Raw genomic sequence first — 17,168 nt, forward strand, 5'->3', positions numbered from 1 at the left:
AAGGAGGACTCATGACTACAGTTTCAGAGAGGAGGCCCTGACCTCGACTAGCGGAAACGACGTGCCTCCCTCCCGCTGATAACTGGATCTTTGCTCATTATTTTGAAAGAAACTGGAGCTCAAACGAGACACCAAAGCAGTGCTCTGTTGGTCAAACAGTAGAGAGAGAGGTGACCTGCTGTTTTTGCCGTTGAAGCCATGGGTCATTTCAGGCTGAACACAATGTTTGTAAAAACAAAAAATAGAAGTGACATGGCAAACTTTGTGTGCTCTGAAAGGAAATGAACCGAGATCATGTCGTGAATTGACTAGATCTGATAATGATCGTCTGTCAAATGTTTCAGTCGGTTTTCTGGTTTGAAAAAAAAAAAAAAAAGAGAAGCGTTGGTGATATTTATTTATAACGGTTCCTTCAGTGAAACCAACACCCACATTTGTCAGTGAGATCAGACTCTACACAGTTACCTTCTGAAAGCCATGACATTTAGTCATGAGAGTGTCACTTTGTCACCCGGCGTGACGTAGACCTCATTTCTAATCTAAAGTGGTACCCCCTTGAAGGTCTGCCACGTTCCCCACCTCGTCAGGCTTTTTGGGGATTCTTTTTTCAACTCTTGATTCTAGACAAATACAGTCAAGCACACACACAGGCGGGTCACGCTGAATTAGATACTCACAGCTTGACTCAAGTGACGCTCGACTAGTTAGGAGATATATTTAGGAGTGAGCTCACATACCCACATATCCTCATTTTCTAGTGAAACAAAATATTCAAACACAAAGAGATATTCAAATGTGAATTCTTGTGATGAGGTGAATCATGAGTAGCAGTTTCACTCAAGTCCTGTGTTTTCAGGACATTCCCGACTATTTCGAGAAGTGAAAGGTGAAGTGGGGTGTTTTTGCGACTGCCAACCCGTCAGCTGATTTCAGCAGAAGACTTCATCTGGAGTTTTCTATTCTTTAAACATACTCACACAGACTTCTACCGAAACCAGTCGATTGCAGACACCTGCAGCGAGAGAGGACGAGGGCGTTGTGAGAGAAAACAGGGAGATGTTGCTTGACATTTGACATCATTAGAGTGAGTTGATTCAATAATCGTGGCCTTGTTTTTACTTCTTTTTCGATGAAACCTGAGAAAATAAGTTCCAGAAATGTGATCCTGTAAAACATCCTATCTGGCAGCATCACTGCTCGCTTGTTTTTTTCTCTCCACTTCCCTTACTGTCGTATTGAGAACAGAAGAATCAGCAATTCCCTGAAGTCACCTTTAGTCATTTGCTTTGTTTCCTCTGATTCTCATTCGAGGAATCTCTCAGAATTCCTTGGGTGATTGTCAAGAGCTTTACAGGAAACCCCGAGCATGTAGGATAAGAGGGGCGCGTTTCAACAGCGACTTGGCCAACAAAGGCTTTGCTCCACAAGTCGCATTTGAGTCACTGAACTCTCAAAAGTCATTCATCAAACTGCGTTTCCTTCTTCAGCAGAAACCATACAATTTCCCTTTTTTCAACTACGTAACATAATGAGTGTGTGTGTGTGTGTGTGTTTGTCTGGGGGAGGCAGCATTTCTGCTTTTCACTACCCAACCAAACTAGATGGACATTGAAAAGCTGTTCATGATTCCAGAAAGTCCCCAACTTCTGGTGAAAAAAAATGACGTCACTGCTGAAATATGCCATATGTTTGGTTCTTTCCTCAGACGTCTTGGATGAAACATCCTGGAGTGATGTTCAAAAAGCATCACTATACCCTAACTCAGCACAAAGACTTAAAATAGATGAAAAGAAGACAGTGACTGTGTGTCTGCCCGCCAGTTACGTCGAAGATTACCAACTCCTTATGGAATTAAGGAAAGAGAACTTTAAGTGGAGTTTGATGTTTTATAGTGTAGTTTTTTTTGTGATTTGCACAGGTTATGCAACCTGTATTTCCCAGAGAAGGATTATTGATTACAATTCAGTTTAAATGATTAATTCAAATCTTCATATATTTCTTAACAAATGTCTACGTACAAGAAATATTCACCAAGAGATCTGGTCGGTGTTAAGAGAGAGATCCGCCTCCTATTTTGAAATCGGAAGAGAGACTGAGTTATTTATTTTGGACACTAACCTGTAAAAACTTTAGAGTGCTTAGGTTCAATAATTCTATTATCCTGGCGGGAAGTTGTAGGTCCAATTGGTTAAGTTTATATTTTTTATTTATTATGGCCTTAAGTTGTTGGTATTCTAAAAATGTATTACTAATTCCATATTGAACAGTAAGGGGTAAATCCACAAAAGGATTGCGCGGCTTTTGCGGCCGCTAAACCGGTGCAAATGACACAAAAAGAGAGCTTCTAATTCACAAAGCACCCGCAAAGGGCGAATTGCACCACAAACTGCGCTTCCAAGCAAATAGTGGCATTATGCGCCTGTGCCATTTGCATGCATGCAAATTAGGTAATATTCATACATTCGGCGCAAAATTGCCCCCTTTCTATGCAAATAAGCCTCATTGCAAAAACCGTCTAATTCACAAAGGCCAGCGCTATTTGCCACACGCAAAAATAGTGGAGCAAATACCGTCTTTTCGAAGCGTGTATTAACTGCGCGCAAACTCACTCCTCAAGGCTGAATTATGCTTCTGCGTCAAAACGACGCCGTGTCTACGGCGTGTGGTTTTTGTACACGCAGAGGACACGCCGTCACCTGCGCCGTCAGTGACGTGCACCTCCCGAAAATTGTAACTACGCGTCGAGGAGACGCCGTCCACACGCAGACCGAGAGGGCTGTGATTGGTTCGTTTGAAAGCGAAGCATTTCCGGTTTCCGGTTTGAATCAGTAGTGAACTTCCAGGGCTTTTTTCTTCGTTTATATGTGATTTTTTTTGTTTTTGTTTTTTGCACAATAGTTGTCCTTATTTCTTTGATTTACTGTGACCGGAAAAAGTCGGATAAACCATTTAGAAAAAGATCGCTAACTAGTGGCCGCGGGGGGTACTGCACCGCGACCAAATGGAGAGACGGAGAACTCTGAACGATTCGTGACGGCGTCACGGGTGCGCCGTGTGCTCTGCGTGTGTGTGACGCAGAACCATACCCGCACCTTCACTCCCGCTCTGTCTCTGTTTCTCTCTCTCTTTCAAGCCTGTGTGATACTGAATGATATTAAGGGTGAAATCTACAGTCAGACATAACTGTAAACAGTCAGATCAAGTGGGGTTGTGGACTTATCTCGGATTTAAAAATAAAAATAACAGGACGGAGCTCAGGATTCATCCATACAGTAAGGGGCTGCTTTATTACAAACAATTCCACCATATAAACATATAAATCTAGAATGTGTGTGTTTAACAGCTGACCTGTAGGTGTGTGTAGCAAAACACAGAACATGAATTACCGTCAGATCCTGATCTGGGACCTCATCTATAAAGCTTGCTTGCGCACAAAAAGGGCCTGAAAGATGCGGCGACGCGCACTGTACGCTGCGCGTCGCCGCGTAACCAACGCCGTATGCTCTGCGTCGATTTAACGCGGAACCATAAATCAGCCTTGAACAGCACTGAGGGAGGAGGGACAGTGTCTTGAGGATGTACAGGCTGAGCCTACCGTTAGTTCTTAAACTGTAAAAAAAAAAAAAAAAAAGGGGGGGGGGGAGACAAAAGCATGAGTTTGAAAAGTGGAGGGGCATGTCCCCCCTGTTCCCAGTGGAAATTGCGCCCTTGCGCCTCACAGCGTTTTGTTTTCACTCGCTTTATTTTTTATTTCTGCAGTTTTCATTATGGACCAATCTGTGTGCTGAAATATGGAGAAATGGAGAACACTGGAAACAGCTCCGCTCACTTACTCAGACAAGGGCAAATTGCACTCAGCTCCAAAACTTTATGGGCGTGTTTGCGCCGGTATATCATTAGAGAGCAAAATCTTTTGTGAATAGGACCTTAAAGCGACACTACGTAACTTTTCCACCTTAATATAATATTTCCAGAGTCATTGTGATGGTACATCAACTTCCAACAGGTTTAATGACACCTCTGTCCTGGTCTGAGGGGTCTGTATCGCCTTCACTGGCACTATGTAACTTTGAGGAGCATGGTAGGAACCCTGCCACACTACTGGTAAAGCACTACCGCTTTTGTCCAAAGGAGACGCCAAACTCAACAAAAGCTGAAAGTTACGTTGCGCTGCTTTAAAGGTATTGTGACATGAAAAACACATTTTTCTTGATTTTTTGTGTTTTGTTAGGTGTCTTGACATCAATTACACCCAAAAAACAACGAACTTTTAACATTCAGTGTATTGTGTGCTTTCTGGGATTTTCCGCATAACTGTGCAAAAACGGCGCATCTGGTTTGGTGGCGGGCCGTGACGTCAAGGCCCGCTAAATCACCGCCCCCTCCACCCAGCTCCCTGCCTCCTCTCCTCTCCAGCGCACCATAAAGGCTGATTTATGGTTCCGCGTTACACCGACGCAGAGCCTACGGCGTAGGGTTACGCGGCGACGCGCACGGTACGCTGAACCCTACGGCGTAGGCTCTGCGTCGATTTAACGCGGAACCATAAATCAGGCTTAACACAGAGCTGTTTAGAGCCTCTTTTGTTCTAATCACCGGAGGAAAACTGCTAAGAAGACCCGCGGCCACTGACTGGACTTAAGATAATGTGACACTGCTGCTTGCATGCCTTTATTTTTATGATTGTTTGCTCTGGTTCGCCCTGCTGCTTTTCCGTGCATGCTTCGCCTGTCGCTCCCGGCTTAACTCTCCGACGCCGCTGTGAGCGTATGGCTGGAAGAGGAGGAGGTTTGGAGGAGGAGCGGGGCAATGATTGACAGGAAAGGGGGAAAGGGAAGCATTTTTCACGGCGCAAAAAAACACTGTCATAAAAAGCCAGGAATGGAGTACTAGAGTGAAGTTTTTCTTGTTACACTCTTTTAGACACATTTGAGGGATGTTGGCCAAGACTTTTAATAGTGTTAAAAGCATGTTAAAAATGATGTCACAATACCTTTAAGGCGGGGCAAATTGCGGGGGCAAATTGCGGGCGCAAATGCGGCGCAATTCACAGCGCTATTTGCGGGCGCAATCTGTTCTTTGTGGATGTACCCCTAAGTGTATTAAAAGGTACAAACTGTCCAAAATTTGAAATTTTGACACATATGAATCCAATGACTTAAACCAAGAAGGAGGGAGTTTGGATGGTATCATTGAGAAAAAATAGTTTACTTTTGGTAAAACCATCATTTTAATGGGGACTATTCTGAGTGAAATGGGAAGAGAGTTCCATCTGGAAAGATCATCTTCTATTTTCTTTAAAAGCTGAACATAATTTAATTATGGGGAGATATTTATGCCTAAATATTCATTGGTTATTTTTAAAGCTCAAAACAGCAGTTTAAAGGTAGGTCTGGGTGATGTCACATTTGTTGATATTTGATATAAAAAATGAACAGAACAAGCAGGCCTGTTGACTGGCTGGACCACTCCCACCAAGTTTAATGCAGTTCAGTAGAGACCAATGGAACACACGCCAAAGACCCACTTTTAGTGCTAGCTCCTAGTGGTCAGTCTAAGAACTACCGTTTCCTGCACTTTCTGGCCTGCGTCAGATCATCAAAATGAATATAAATATAATTTTTTTTATATTATGTCAATATTGCACAACCTGGGCCCTCGATAGCTCAGTGGGTTGAGAGGGCAATATTTACAGAGGACATTGCCCTCGTGCAGGCAGCGCAGGTTAAAATCCCGGCCTGTTGCTTTTTCTGGCCCGTCTCCCACCCCCCTCTCTCTATACCCATGTCCTGTCTACCTACTTCCAAATAAAAGCCACTAGTGCCCCAAAATCTAAAAAAAATTATCAAATATTGCACAACCTCCTCCTCTTGCACAACGACCTTGAAGCATCATTTCCACAAGCTTATGTCTTATCACTGTGTTGCATTCATTTCCTGTTAAGATCTTGTACCGATTAGAGAGCTGGACCCCTTAATAAAGGGCTCCTTTCTCAACAGGGTTTACATGTGGACTCTGTAGTGGTCAATCCATGTGTGAAAATCCTGTCCCATGCTACCTGAGCCACTCTTTCACAGTCCGAGTTCCGTGAATCCCAGCTTTGTCATGTTGAAAGTTATCAACCAGTTGATGGGAAACCCTGGTCATTCAGTGTATTCAGGTGATTTGCTGACTCATTTCTTTGAGCGTGCAACACTACTGAATCCTAGAGCTGATTGAGTCACAACCACCCCAGATCATGACACTGCCAACGCAGACACTAGATGTTACTTTCTGCTAGTGTTTTACTTGAGTTAGAGTTCAAGTCTTTAAATGACCTCCAGTCATGATCACTGACTAAGTTATTCTCATCATATTTCTTCCTATTCTTCTGGATTTTAGTAGTCTTCGTTATTTTGCTTATGAAGGCCAATAAAACAAGTCTGCTGTTACAGAGTAACCAATTTCCGATCAGGAATGTCTTCGCACAAAGTTGTGAATGAAAACATCCGTTAGGTTTAATTGAATTTAATGAATTGAATTGTTGCCAGCTGATTCACAGCTTTTTGTTCATGGCATGTTTGTTGCACAATGTAAACTGGTATTTAATGTCATTAACTGGGTGTTGGCAAAAACACTCCCAAAGCGTGGGGAGAAAAAAAAGGGGAACAATAAATCTGATTATAGGATTACTGATTGGGACAGGGATGGTCTTTACAGCAACTTTCTAATGAAGTATTTGTATTGCAGGCGTGTGCACAGTGACACTAAAAAGGTGTTACTGATGTTCTCAGATGTCATTTGAATTCAGCTGCACCGCTGAGCATTGCCAAGAAAACAGTGACATATGATGTCTGAGCGGCTTCTGTTTAGAGCGGCCACATGTGAAAACGCAGAAGCACGAACACGTCAAAGGTGCAGCTTCGAAGACAAAAAGTCAAATCTTGTCTGAGATCTCTACAGTCAAACCTTCTATTAATCCTGAAACTGTGGTTTTGTACAGAGAAAACGTACACGCCGTATCGCTTCAGTACCAGGAACCTATTCACGTTTACGCATGCACAAGTCACTTCCCTGAAGAGAGGAACCGCGATAAAAGTGACACGTACAGACCACAGGCTGAGTGAGGCCCCCCAGCAGCAACCGCAGCCAGGTAGAGGCCAGGATGTCAGCCTGCTCACCCACTCTCCTACAGCGCTGGAGGAGAACACGTTCACATCCAGCTTCCTTCTACAGAGAGGCAAATCCTTCTGGGTGGTGCTTGTTTGAATATAGGAATAAAGTTTTCACAATCCAAATGTTTTAGCATCACACATTTTGAGATGAACAGACAGTAGTCAGACGCTTAAAGGCGACAACCCTGAACATTTACTTGGAGATGCTGGCGTTTCTCTAAATATCAATCAAATCAGATGTACAGGACTCTCTCAGAAAATTAGAATATTGTGATAAAGTCCTTTATTTTCTGTAATGCAAAAATGTCATACATTCTGGATTCATTACAAATCAACTGAAATATTGCAAGCCTTTTATTATTTTAATATTGCTGATCATGGCTTACAGCTTGAGAAAACTCAAATATCCTATCTCAAAAAATTTGAATATTCTGGGAATCTTAATCTTAAACTGTAAGCCATAATCAGCAATATTAAATTGTAAAAGGCTTGCAATATTTCAGTTGATTTGTAATGAATCCAGAATGTATGACATTTTTATTTATTTATTTTTTTTTAAATTGCATTACAGAAAATAAAGAACTTTATCACAATATTCTAATTTTCTGATACAGTCCTGTATAATTGAGTGGAGTTCCGATGTGTGACCCAGACTCTCCATCTCATCTCCACCCATCTTTACACTGTCTAAAGTTACTTTCGAGATACTAATGGATCTTGAAAATGAGTAGCACTATAAAATCCATTTCAAAAGAGGCACCGCTTGCAGATGAGGGGGTACGTGGGCCCCCCCACTTAAAATGAAGAAGTTAAAAAGGTTGCTCTGGTACCGTTTCTCTGGGGTATTTCTGAAAACACAATGCCACAGATTTCATTAAGACCTCAAGATATCAGCTTTTTCAAAAGAGATCCTCGTGTCTTCTCTGAAACCTGTTTGCTTTTGATAACATGAACTTTATCAAGAATGGTACGGTAACTCGAGGAAGAGACGGCAGCATGACTGGTGTTAGGTAGAATAATTTATTGCAGTTCTTTATTTAATCCTCTCTCTGTTCATTAACAATAATTACAATTTCAAAAGCCCAAGCATTTACAGAGCATACAAACATACCACACACACACGCGCACACACACTCTCTCTCTACAATCAGAAAGTAATGGAAACTTGTCTTGGCGTGTTACAGTAGAAGTGTCTAGTGGCTGCAGGCTACATGACTTCATGCTCCTAAAACCACATGACGGACTCCCCCAGCTGTGCCAAACACCTTCAGGACATCAGTGATCATCACCTTAACTCTGTTGCTATCTACAGCAGCGAGATGGAAATATGAACAGACAGACTCATAAAAGAGTGTATTGCTCTGAATTTGTCATTTATAAACTTACTGGTTGTTAAAGCAGAATGGAAAAGAGAGTGATTGAGTATTAAGACCTAATCTGTGTGATTATGGCACAAAAAAGGAGATGGGGTGACAGAAGGGTTAAAGGAAGGGAATGAACTGCAGGATTTAAAGGAAGGGAATGAACTGCAGGATTTAAAGGATGCATGTGTGCTCTGTTACTAAACGTACAAATCAGTTCACGCTAAAACTCACCAATCCCATTTGCATTCATCAAACACTGCCGTTTGGAGAGAGGTTCTTTGTTACAATCACCTCTCCCCTCAAGGTTTGGCTCTTTAAATGATTGCAGTAGTGAAGCTTCCTCCGTGTGAATGAAAGACCGAACAAGGAGGGGTTTGTCTACTGAAACAGTCCTCAGGTCACCGCCTACTTTCTTTGTCTTTCTTGGAACTGTTTTAGTAATTCCAAGTCTGAACCAGAGCGGTGGACCCACTTCAACCAGTTCAACCCAAACAATTGTTGTTAGGAGCGTTAGGAGCTTTAATTTGTATTTCTAAGAGTGGCCTATGCAGTTACAAGAAGTCTCTGGGGCAACAATTAACACCTTAAGTTGTCATTTCAGATAGTTTTGCACGTTTGAAGATGACACTCAAACATATTGACTTGAAGATCGTATGAAGCTGACTTTTATTCTTACATTCTTTAACCTAAATTCCTGTTAACAGACCGGGGAACAACTGGCTTTTTACTCAACCTACGCAGCTACAGTGTAAATAAATGGATGAGCTGATAACTGCTGTTTCTATTAATCATCGATGACAACCATTTACTTATGAGGCAGGTCTTGCTTCATAGTGATCCCTCAAATCCATTATGCTGTTACTAATGCTGATGATTCATAAATGAGCAGACCAGCTTTAAATCCTTGAATCCCTTCACTCTTTGAACTATGAATCTGGAAATAAAGACGGTGAGGAAAAAAAGTCAACCAGATCCAACATGTTGTTATGGTTATTTAAACAGACAAAAAAGAAAAATGTTCGGTTGCCACAGAAAAGATGGGAGGCTCTGACTGAGAGAAGGTCAGATTAATGCTTTCAGTTTGAGACCCGCTCCCTCCTTACTGATGCTGCAGATAACAGAAGTAGATAAACGGGAAATTAATGAACAACTGAAGACTGAACAGCACACACATGTATCTAGCAGCAGATCAGGGTGTCAGTGCCTGCTAGTGGATTTGACATGCTATGATGAAAAAACAAGTGCAGCTGATCGAGTGGTGAGCTGTTATATGAACACAAAGACAGAAAAGTGAGGGGGTAAACGCAGCTCACAGAACTAGCATGTGGTGTGTGAGTGTGATTGAGATGATGCACAATCAATCAGAATGAGTAGAAAACATTGCTGGTTGTGTCTTGACACACGTAGAAATACGACCTGACACACTTGAGTGCACAGAAAACTGAATGTGCTTTGAGCCGTCCTGGAGGCCGACCAGTGTCTGTTGTCCTCTGCTCTCTCTGGGAGCAGAAAGAGTCTTTCTTCATGTGCAAACACAAATGATGGGATGCTTCCAAAAGCCTCTTTAGATTATTTACATGACACTCTACCTTCAGTACCAACATGAGAAGCAGACGAGCAGTTCCTCTGGACTGTTGCTCACCAGTGAATGAGATCAGTGCATAAACGTGACTGTGCGTGTCCTTTAATCCAGCTCAGGTGAGTCTGGTGTTTCAGAGCGCAGCTCTGCTTCTTCGCTTTTCTCCGTGCTCTCTCCTTCTTGCAGCCCGTCTCTGTCCACCTCCAGAAGTGTGTCTTCACCTTCTGTCTTGTCTGCTCCCTCTGAAGCCTCATCAGTGGGTGTGACCAACTCCGCCGTCTCAGTGGTTTCCTCTTTCACAGTTGGATCCGTCTCTGGATCGTCCACTGGAGACCCGTCGTCCTCCTGCAGCCTGCCTTCCTCTTTTAGCTTCCCCCTCTCCTCCTCTTCCTGCTCCTCTGTGATGGCTTCTGGCCTCCTCAGGGCGAGCGGGGCGGTGCAGGGGTGCAGGTGAGGGGAGTCGGCGGGGGGCAGCAGCGTCAGGGACTCCACACTCAGAGTGTCTGCACTGCTGTCTGTGAGGAGGGAGATGGTGGGCTGGGAGGCCGGCGTGAGGCTCGGGGCCAGAGCTGGAGACGAGACCGGGGTCACGTTACCGGTGGAAAACTGCGCCACTTCACCTCCTCCTTCACCCTCTCCACCTGAAGATGAGGGTGGGGTGTGCTCCAGGAATGTGCCATCATCTACGGGAAGGTAAAAGAGAGAATGAGACAGCTGAACTGAGGAAGAGGCGGGTATGAAAGGGATTTATGTGCTTGTTACCATCACAGATTTAAGTCAAAATTACATTAACTGTGATAAGACAAGGGAGCTGGATGTGGCTGTAACAGACACTAGTGTGGATGACAAACATGCACGTGGCCCGACAGGCTGACAAAGGCATGTTTTCATTGTCTACAGAGAGAAGAATGAGCTGATTCCTACTGACGAGGTTCAGACCGCCTGCTGTTCTCAGAGCACAATGACACTCGACACAGGTGTCATCATTCAAGTTTAGTTTTTTAAGAAATCTATCAGTTTTAGAAATCAGACAAACAACATAATTTTGGCTCTTCTGTACAAAACTTAAAGATTAAACCTTTTTAAAAAAAACCGTGATATGATTCTGATAATTTGTCTAACTTGTATAGGGTTAACTATGTGTACAGCAAAGCACAGAGGTGGTAGTATGATGATATGAGTGCTTGTATTTGCAGATAGCAACATGACCGTCAGTGCACGTACAAATATACCAACAAATTGAAGGTTTTTTCTGTATAACAGAATAAAGCACACTGCTGAAGCTGTGCGCGATTCGCTGTAGGAGTTTCAAACTATGGTCTGGATGAGTTGGTCTGAAACCCAAACAGCAGTTGAAAGAGACAATCTGTCAAGGACAGATATGAACTTGTCCAGGAACTTCTGCAACACTGGTATCCATTGTGTCTAGTAGGAAGGACTCAAAACACACTATGTATTGAAAAAAAAGTTTAATCTCAGTAATAAAAAAAAGTTCTGACTCTATTTCACTCTTTATGCGGAGCCTGTATTACAAAATCAGGAGTTGAATTTACATGGGAAAAAATACCCAAGTAACCATTGAGAGTAATGGGGTTATTTTGAGTTGATAAAAGTTTTGATTATGGACATTTGTTATTGCTCAAGTGTAATCCAACTTGCGTACACGTAAAGTAAAGTAATAACAGCAGCAATACTAAGTGTGTATCTCAAAATATACACATTATTCACAAGAGTTAAAGGATAAAGATTGGAAAATTAAATCACAAAACAGAAGAAAACAAAAATACATTTTGTTTGGCCCTAAAGATTTCTTATACACAACATCATATGATCTCATCTATTTACTTGTGCAATTTTGTACTTTCATCTTCTCTGAAACTCTTACATGCTGATTATTTTCTTGTGTTACAACTGTCTTGCTTGCCATGTTTAATGTCTGTTTAACATGTTTGTTAACTTTCCTTTCCTGCTTGCTTTATCAGTTCCCTGGCAACGCACCACGTGTTTACTTAAGGACGGTATGGTGAAATAGTTTTGACTGCACACACTGTATATGTAACACATACACACGCCTTAACACACTATAAGGGTAAAGGCTTGTTGAGTGTAAGGGCGTGTATATAAGTGCAGTGATGGTAGACAGTATATTGCTGCACTTTTGCCTTGAATTAATATCTTCTTTACAGTGCATTCTTCTGAATCTTCACATCATTAGCACAGCGCATGAATCTTTTGTGTGTCTCTATGTCTTTAGAGACTAAGGGTGTTCTGTTTGTGCGAGTGCTACCTGTGGGGCTCTGAAATGATATAGTGCTTGCAGTAACAGAGTCACATCGTCCTGTGCTCCCACTCCCACTGGAGGGAGGCGAGGGAGAGGAGAGGGGGGAGGAACTGTGCTGTGGGACACAGTGAGCCACCGCAAAACCTGCACATGGTAGAATAAGGAAACACTGTTAACAAGATGTTGTACCATTTTAACCTCTTCATTTGATTTCAGGAATGGGTCATTTACAAAATTCTTAGCAGTTTTTTGGTGCCCTCTGGTAAATTCTCCACTGCCTGGTCTAAATAAATCAATCAGGTTTTATTGAGTTTTGGAATACTTTAGCATTGGTAATGCCATGTTTTTACTAAACCTGCACAATGACACAACTGTGGCCTTCAGTTATATTCATTTATTTATTACCAGAATTCATGATGGGGCCGTCAGACTTCTAAAAAAACAAGTTTATTCAGAACATTTCAGGGGCTCTCAAATGGACACTGTGAGTGGAAATGTCTTGATTTACTAGTAAAATATTACTGTCAAGTCAAGTCTTGATTTTTCTTTGACTAGCTTTCTTTAAAGCAGTTAAGTAATCTGTATTCAAGATCAACTTTAGGATTTATTCCAACACATTTCTGTCTGAAAGATGATAACTTCCAGGGTTTAATAATGTGTTGGACAGATCTTAACCCAGTTTCAGTAGCTTCAGCACCACCTTACTTGTTTTGTTTGCTGGATTTGGATTACTTGCTGAAGTCCAGCAAGTAATCTGAAACAGAGCAACATCTTTGCACGGCCAAATGACATGATTGGGCAAAATATTGCTGGATTTTTTTTAAGGAAAGAAGAGCTCCTCACTGGATCAGTTAGGGCTAAATGACATGTTGCCCAGTGAAACATATTAATCACTGCAGTACTTCACTAATAGGAAGATCTACCTGACAGGTTTAGTTAAACCCGGGTGGTGACTTTTGACTGTGCACTGCATTTCTACTTTTTTGCAGTGTTGAGGACAAAAACACATTCATCAGTTTTCAGGTCCCCCACACGTCACTTTGACGGCCAGAGCAACTTACAAAAAGTTTCTTGCCTTAATACAATTATTAAGTGCATGTCAAACAGGGACTTCTAACTCTTTATTGTTGTTGTTTTGTAAGGTCTGCATGCTACTCTGCATGTCACCTGGTACTTTGTCGACAGAGGCAAACACAGATCTGGTTGCCGTGGGGTCATTGGGGGCTCGTCTTGACTGCTCGTAGAATCGGAAAGGTAGGCCGCCGGGTGAGGCGTTAGCCGTCTGACCGAAACCCAACACGTCTGTTGTGCTGGGCTGCACTGGCAGGTCCAACAGGGCTGGATGTAAAGGAGGACAGGACAGTTGCATAAACCTGTGCTGCCATTACATCTTACAATACAAGAGTAAATTCAAACTCGCTGGGGAAAACATGCCTTCTTTTTAAAGAGAGAAGAGAAAATTTGTAACCGTCTGAGCAGGATTCACATCCCTTTTTCATGTGCCACACTCCTATGATTTCATATCTGTTTTGACACTTTGGTAGGTATTGCTTAAGAATTAGTCTATGTTGAGGGGAAGTACTGATGGTTAAATCTTTTTTTCTTTTTTTTTTACAGTACAAAAGGGATGATTTTTCAATGCAAAACAAACTATGCCGACTCAACCATGGACTATTAAAGTTTGTTACAAGCAGGATTTAGACATTTATGCTATTGGCTAAGATATTTTAGAGGCCCTTAAGGAGAACAAAAAATTAAAGCCAGATGCAGCTTCCAGATGATCAGCTTTACTTTTGTTTAGGGGAAAAAACGTACTCTTGAAGCACCTGAAGGACTTATCATGGGGGACTGAACTGCAGGAAAAACAAAATGTGATGATGAAATGTGATGATGAATACTGATAATCAAAGAAAAGTTAGGCAGTCACTTGAATTTAGCAGAAAGAAGATGTCTGATAATGGAAAATAAAAATACTGATTTCCAAGAGATCATCTTTCACTTCACTTGAACAGTAGTTTCACATGTAAAACCGCACAATGCTTTAGTAAAAGAGGTATTTTTGAACTTCAGCTGTATTATAACTGTTCTGTATAACGTTAGGCAGTTTCATTGTTAACTTCCCATTGGACGGCGTGCTTTTCTTGTTAAATTCACTGTACTGGGTAACTTCCCAACGTCTGTAACACTTCCAGCCCCTAATCTTCTGCTAAAACATTTTGACAATTTAAGCAAAGACTGGACACTTGCAATACTTTTCTCTCATCTCACCTGCAATTCTCTGCATCTTCATGCGTCGGGCCTGAATGCGACCTTTGGCTAGTCTCTGCTTGGCGATGATGCAACGGATGTGGTCAGCAAAGATGAAGGTGGCCTGCAGGATGGGCAGGGGCTTGGCGTGGGGGTTGGAGCCAGGTTTATGAATAACAATATTCAAAGCTCTGCTGTCGTCCTCAACACCAGACACCTGCATGTCCTGTTCAAAGAGAGAGGCAGAAACAACAAAACAAAAAGCTAGATCGTAAAAGTTTAAACCCCAAGACAGATATCTGCAACGAGAAGTTAAAACTGGGAAATATAAGATACAAACCCTCTGAAAAAAACTGGGTCAAAAAAACGGGACATAAACTTCAACTTTAACATTCACAGAGATAAAAAAAGAGGACTTACATTATTATCGTATAAAGGCTCAAAACAAACGGGACGCTGACTTTAGAGCCACTTATTCAATACCCATTCAACAATTGTATACAGTCTATATTCACTAAATTTTATAAATGAACTGTAGTTTATCTTAATCTGTTCATGGGTGACAGACATTACAGATTACAATGACCCCGCTTCTCTGGTTCAGCTTGTCAATATTCAAACAGTTTATATACAGTTTGTTCCTTCTTCCAGAGAAGAGATATGAAAAACCCTGAAAAACAACAGCTAAAGTTCAGATGAGTTTAACAGAAGAGAAATTATAAGAAACAAAGAAAGAAAGAAAAAACAACAGTGAGATGGGAATTTAAAGAGCGGATTGAGATGAATCAGAAAATCTGAACTGTAGATAAAAGCTAGACAGATGTGGAGATTGAAATAAATAAATAAATAAATAAATAAATAAATAAATAAATAAATAAATAAATAAATAAATAAATAAATACAAATAAAAACACAATTCCTATTTAAAAAAGACTGGGCCATTAAATTCAACTTTTGCTTCATATACTGTGTAGTCTAAATTAGGGATGTCACGATTACTTGTTTTCACTATTAACCGCGATTTTAAACGGCACGATTAATTATTCGTGAAGACTCCTAAACATCGTCACTTTCCAAAGATTACGCCGGGACCCGGAACCATAGACAGATCAGCGCAACTCGCACGGAACGAAAATAAAGTTACACAAGCGGAGGCGGAGCAGCTGAAGTGAAGCATGGATGAAGAGTTATTCCCCCCCAAAAAGCGGATAAAATCAGCTGTGTGGGATTATTATGGGTACCGCAAAAATGAGGAAGGGGTTATCAGTGTGTAAACATTGCCGAAATAAATCAATTTATTTAATAAAAAATCCCCGGCCCGCGGGGACGGGCTGGGAGCGGGCTCGGACGCGAGGCTGCGCTCCGTCGCGGGCTCTGTTGATGGATTGTACCGTAGACAACTGCTGCTTCTGTTTTACATCCATTATTAAATAAATGGATGTAATAATAAAAGAGTCTGCTAACTTAACCGCCGTCTTCAACGCTCCGTTGTTTAAAAACGGCTCTTCCGTGTTTATTCTGCTTTGGTTGTTCAGTAACACCGTCCCCAGCCCCGCCCCCAGCCCCCGACGTAAGCACGTAGCTGACATTCCTGCACTTTAACCTGAACTGAAAGGACTTGAAGCAAGTCTTCTGCAGGTGGCTCCTGTCCTGCAGCCTTTCACCACTTTTTTTGTTCCAAAAGGAAATACATAGCTAGCTTGTATTTAATTTCAGATGTGGTCTTGTTTATTTTCACTGTTTCAGTATTATTTATGTTTCAGAGGGCAGCTATAAGTCAAAAGCTAGCTAGATGTTTTTTCCTGTTTAAAAATTCTCTTCTCAGGTCCAAAAGAAATGTTAAGAAACATTTTTGTACCGGTAATACAGTTTACAGTTTGCATGTAGCATTTGAAACGTTATTACCCAAAAGGGAAATCCTGCTGTGGATGATTAACACAGAAGTGATTTTTGTTTAATTCCAATGGTATTATTGTCATTAATGTTGTACTTTTTGGTTACTTTTCTTTGTTGCTAATATTTGGCATGGAAAATAAATGACATTTAAAGATCTCTAAGGAGTGTTCATGTGATTTTACACATTCATAGTGTGAAATTAATTAATACATAATAATCGTGATTATTTCTCTGACAATAATCGTACCAAGAAAATCTGTCATCGTGACATCCCTAGTCTAAATATGCAGATGAGGTTTCACTGCTTTGTTTACTGACGCTGCTCACCCACCTGTCTGCTCAGTTTTGACTGTTCAGTCTAGTTCTTTCTGATGGCGTGTTGAAACCTTTTGAGATTTAAACACTTTGTTCGTAGCACAAAAACAAACATGAAGATATGGAATAAACGTCCCTTACTTGCAAAAGCCCAGCAAACTTGACAACTCCCCATCCAAGCCGCTTGGTTTCTGGTTCAACCAGACTCATCTGGTACACGTCCACAGCCAGGAACCTCTGGGCCTGGCCGCCATCTTTGCTGACCACCATACAGGCTATCAGGTCGCTGTTATCTAAGGGCGCATAAAATAAAAACCAAATAGGACAAGAAT

The 17,168-nt window shown here is 41.6% G+C and overlaps 1 protein-coding gene across 4 annotated transcripts in view; it reads right to left on the reverse strand.

The window, feature by feature from the left end:
* Positions 1-8,163: 8,163 nt before the first annotated feature.
* clec16a (C-type lectin domain containing 16A) overlaps positions 8,164-17,168 on the reverse strand; it is a 44,880-nt gene continuing 35,875 nt past the window's right edge. For 2 of the 4 annotated variants that reach the window (XM_061712834.1, XM_061712833.1), the window contains exons 19-23: positions 16,978-17,129; positions 14,647-14,851; positions 13,546-13,716; positions 12,385-12,522; positions 8,164-10,780 (exon numbers count right to left, since the gene is read on the reverse strand). In XM_061712834.1, coding sequence (XP_061568818.1) covers positions 10,203-10,780; positions 12,385-12,522; positions 13,546-13,716; positions 14,647-14,851; positions 16,978-17,129 — 1,244 coding nt within the window. In that variant the 3' untranslated portion in view covers positions 8,164-10,202. The remainder of the gene's footprint in view (positions 10,781-12,384; positions 12,523-13,545; positions 13,717-14,646; positions 14,852-16,977; positions 17,130-17,168) is intronic. The other 2 variants (XM_061712835.1, XM_061712836.1) reach the window with 2 other exon arrangements.

This window comes from Cololabis saira, chromosome 21 (assembly GCF_033807715.1).
Source record: "Cololabis saira isolate AMF1-May2022 chromosome 21, fColSai1.1, whole genome shotgun sequence".
NCBI classification, from domain to species: domain Eukaryota; kingdom Metazoa; phylum Chordata; class Actinopteri; order Beloniformes; family Belonidae; genus Cololabis; species Cololabis saira.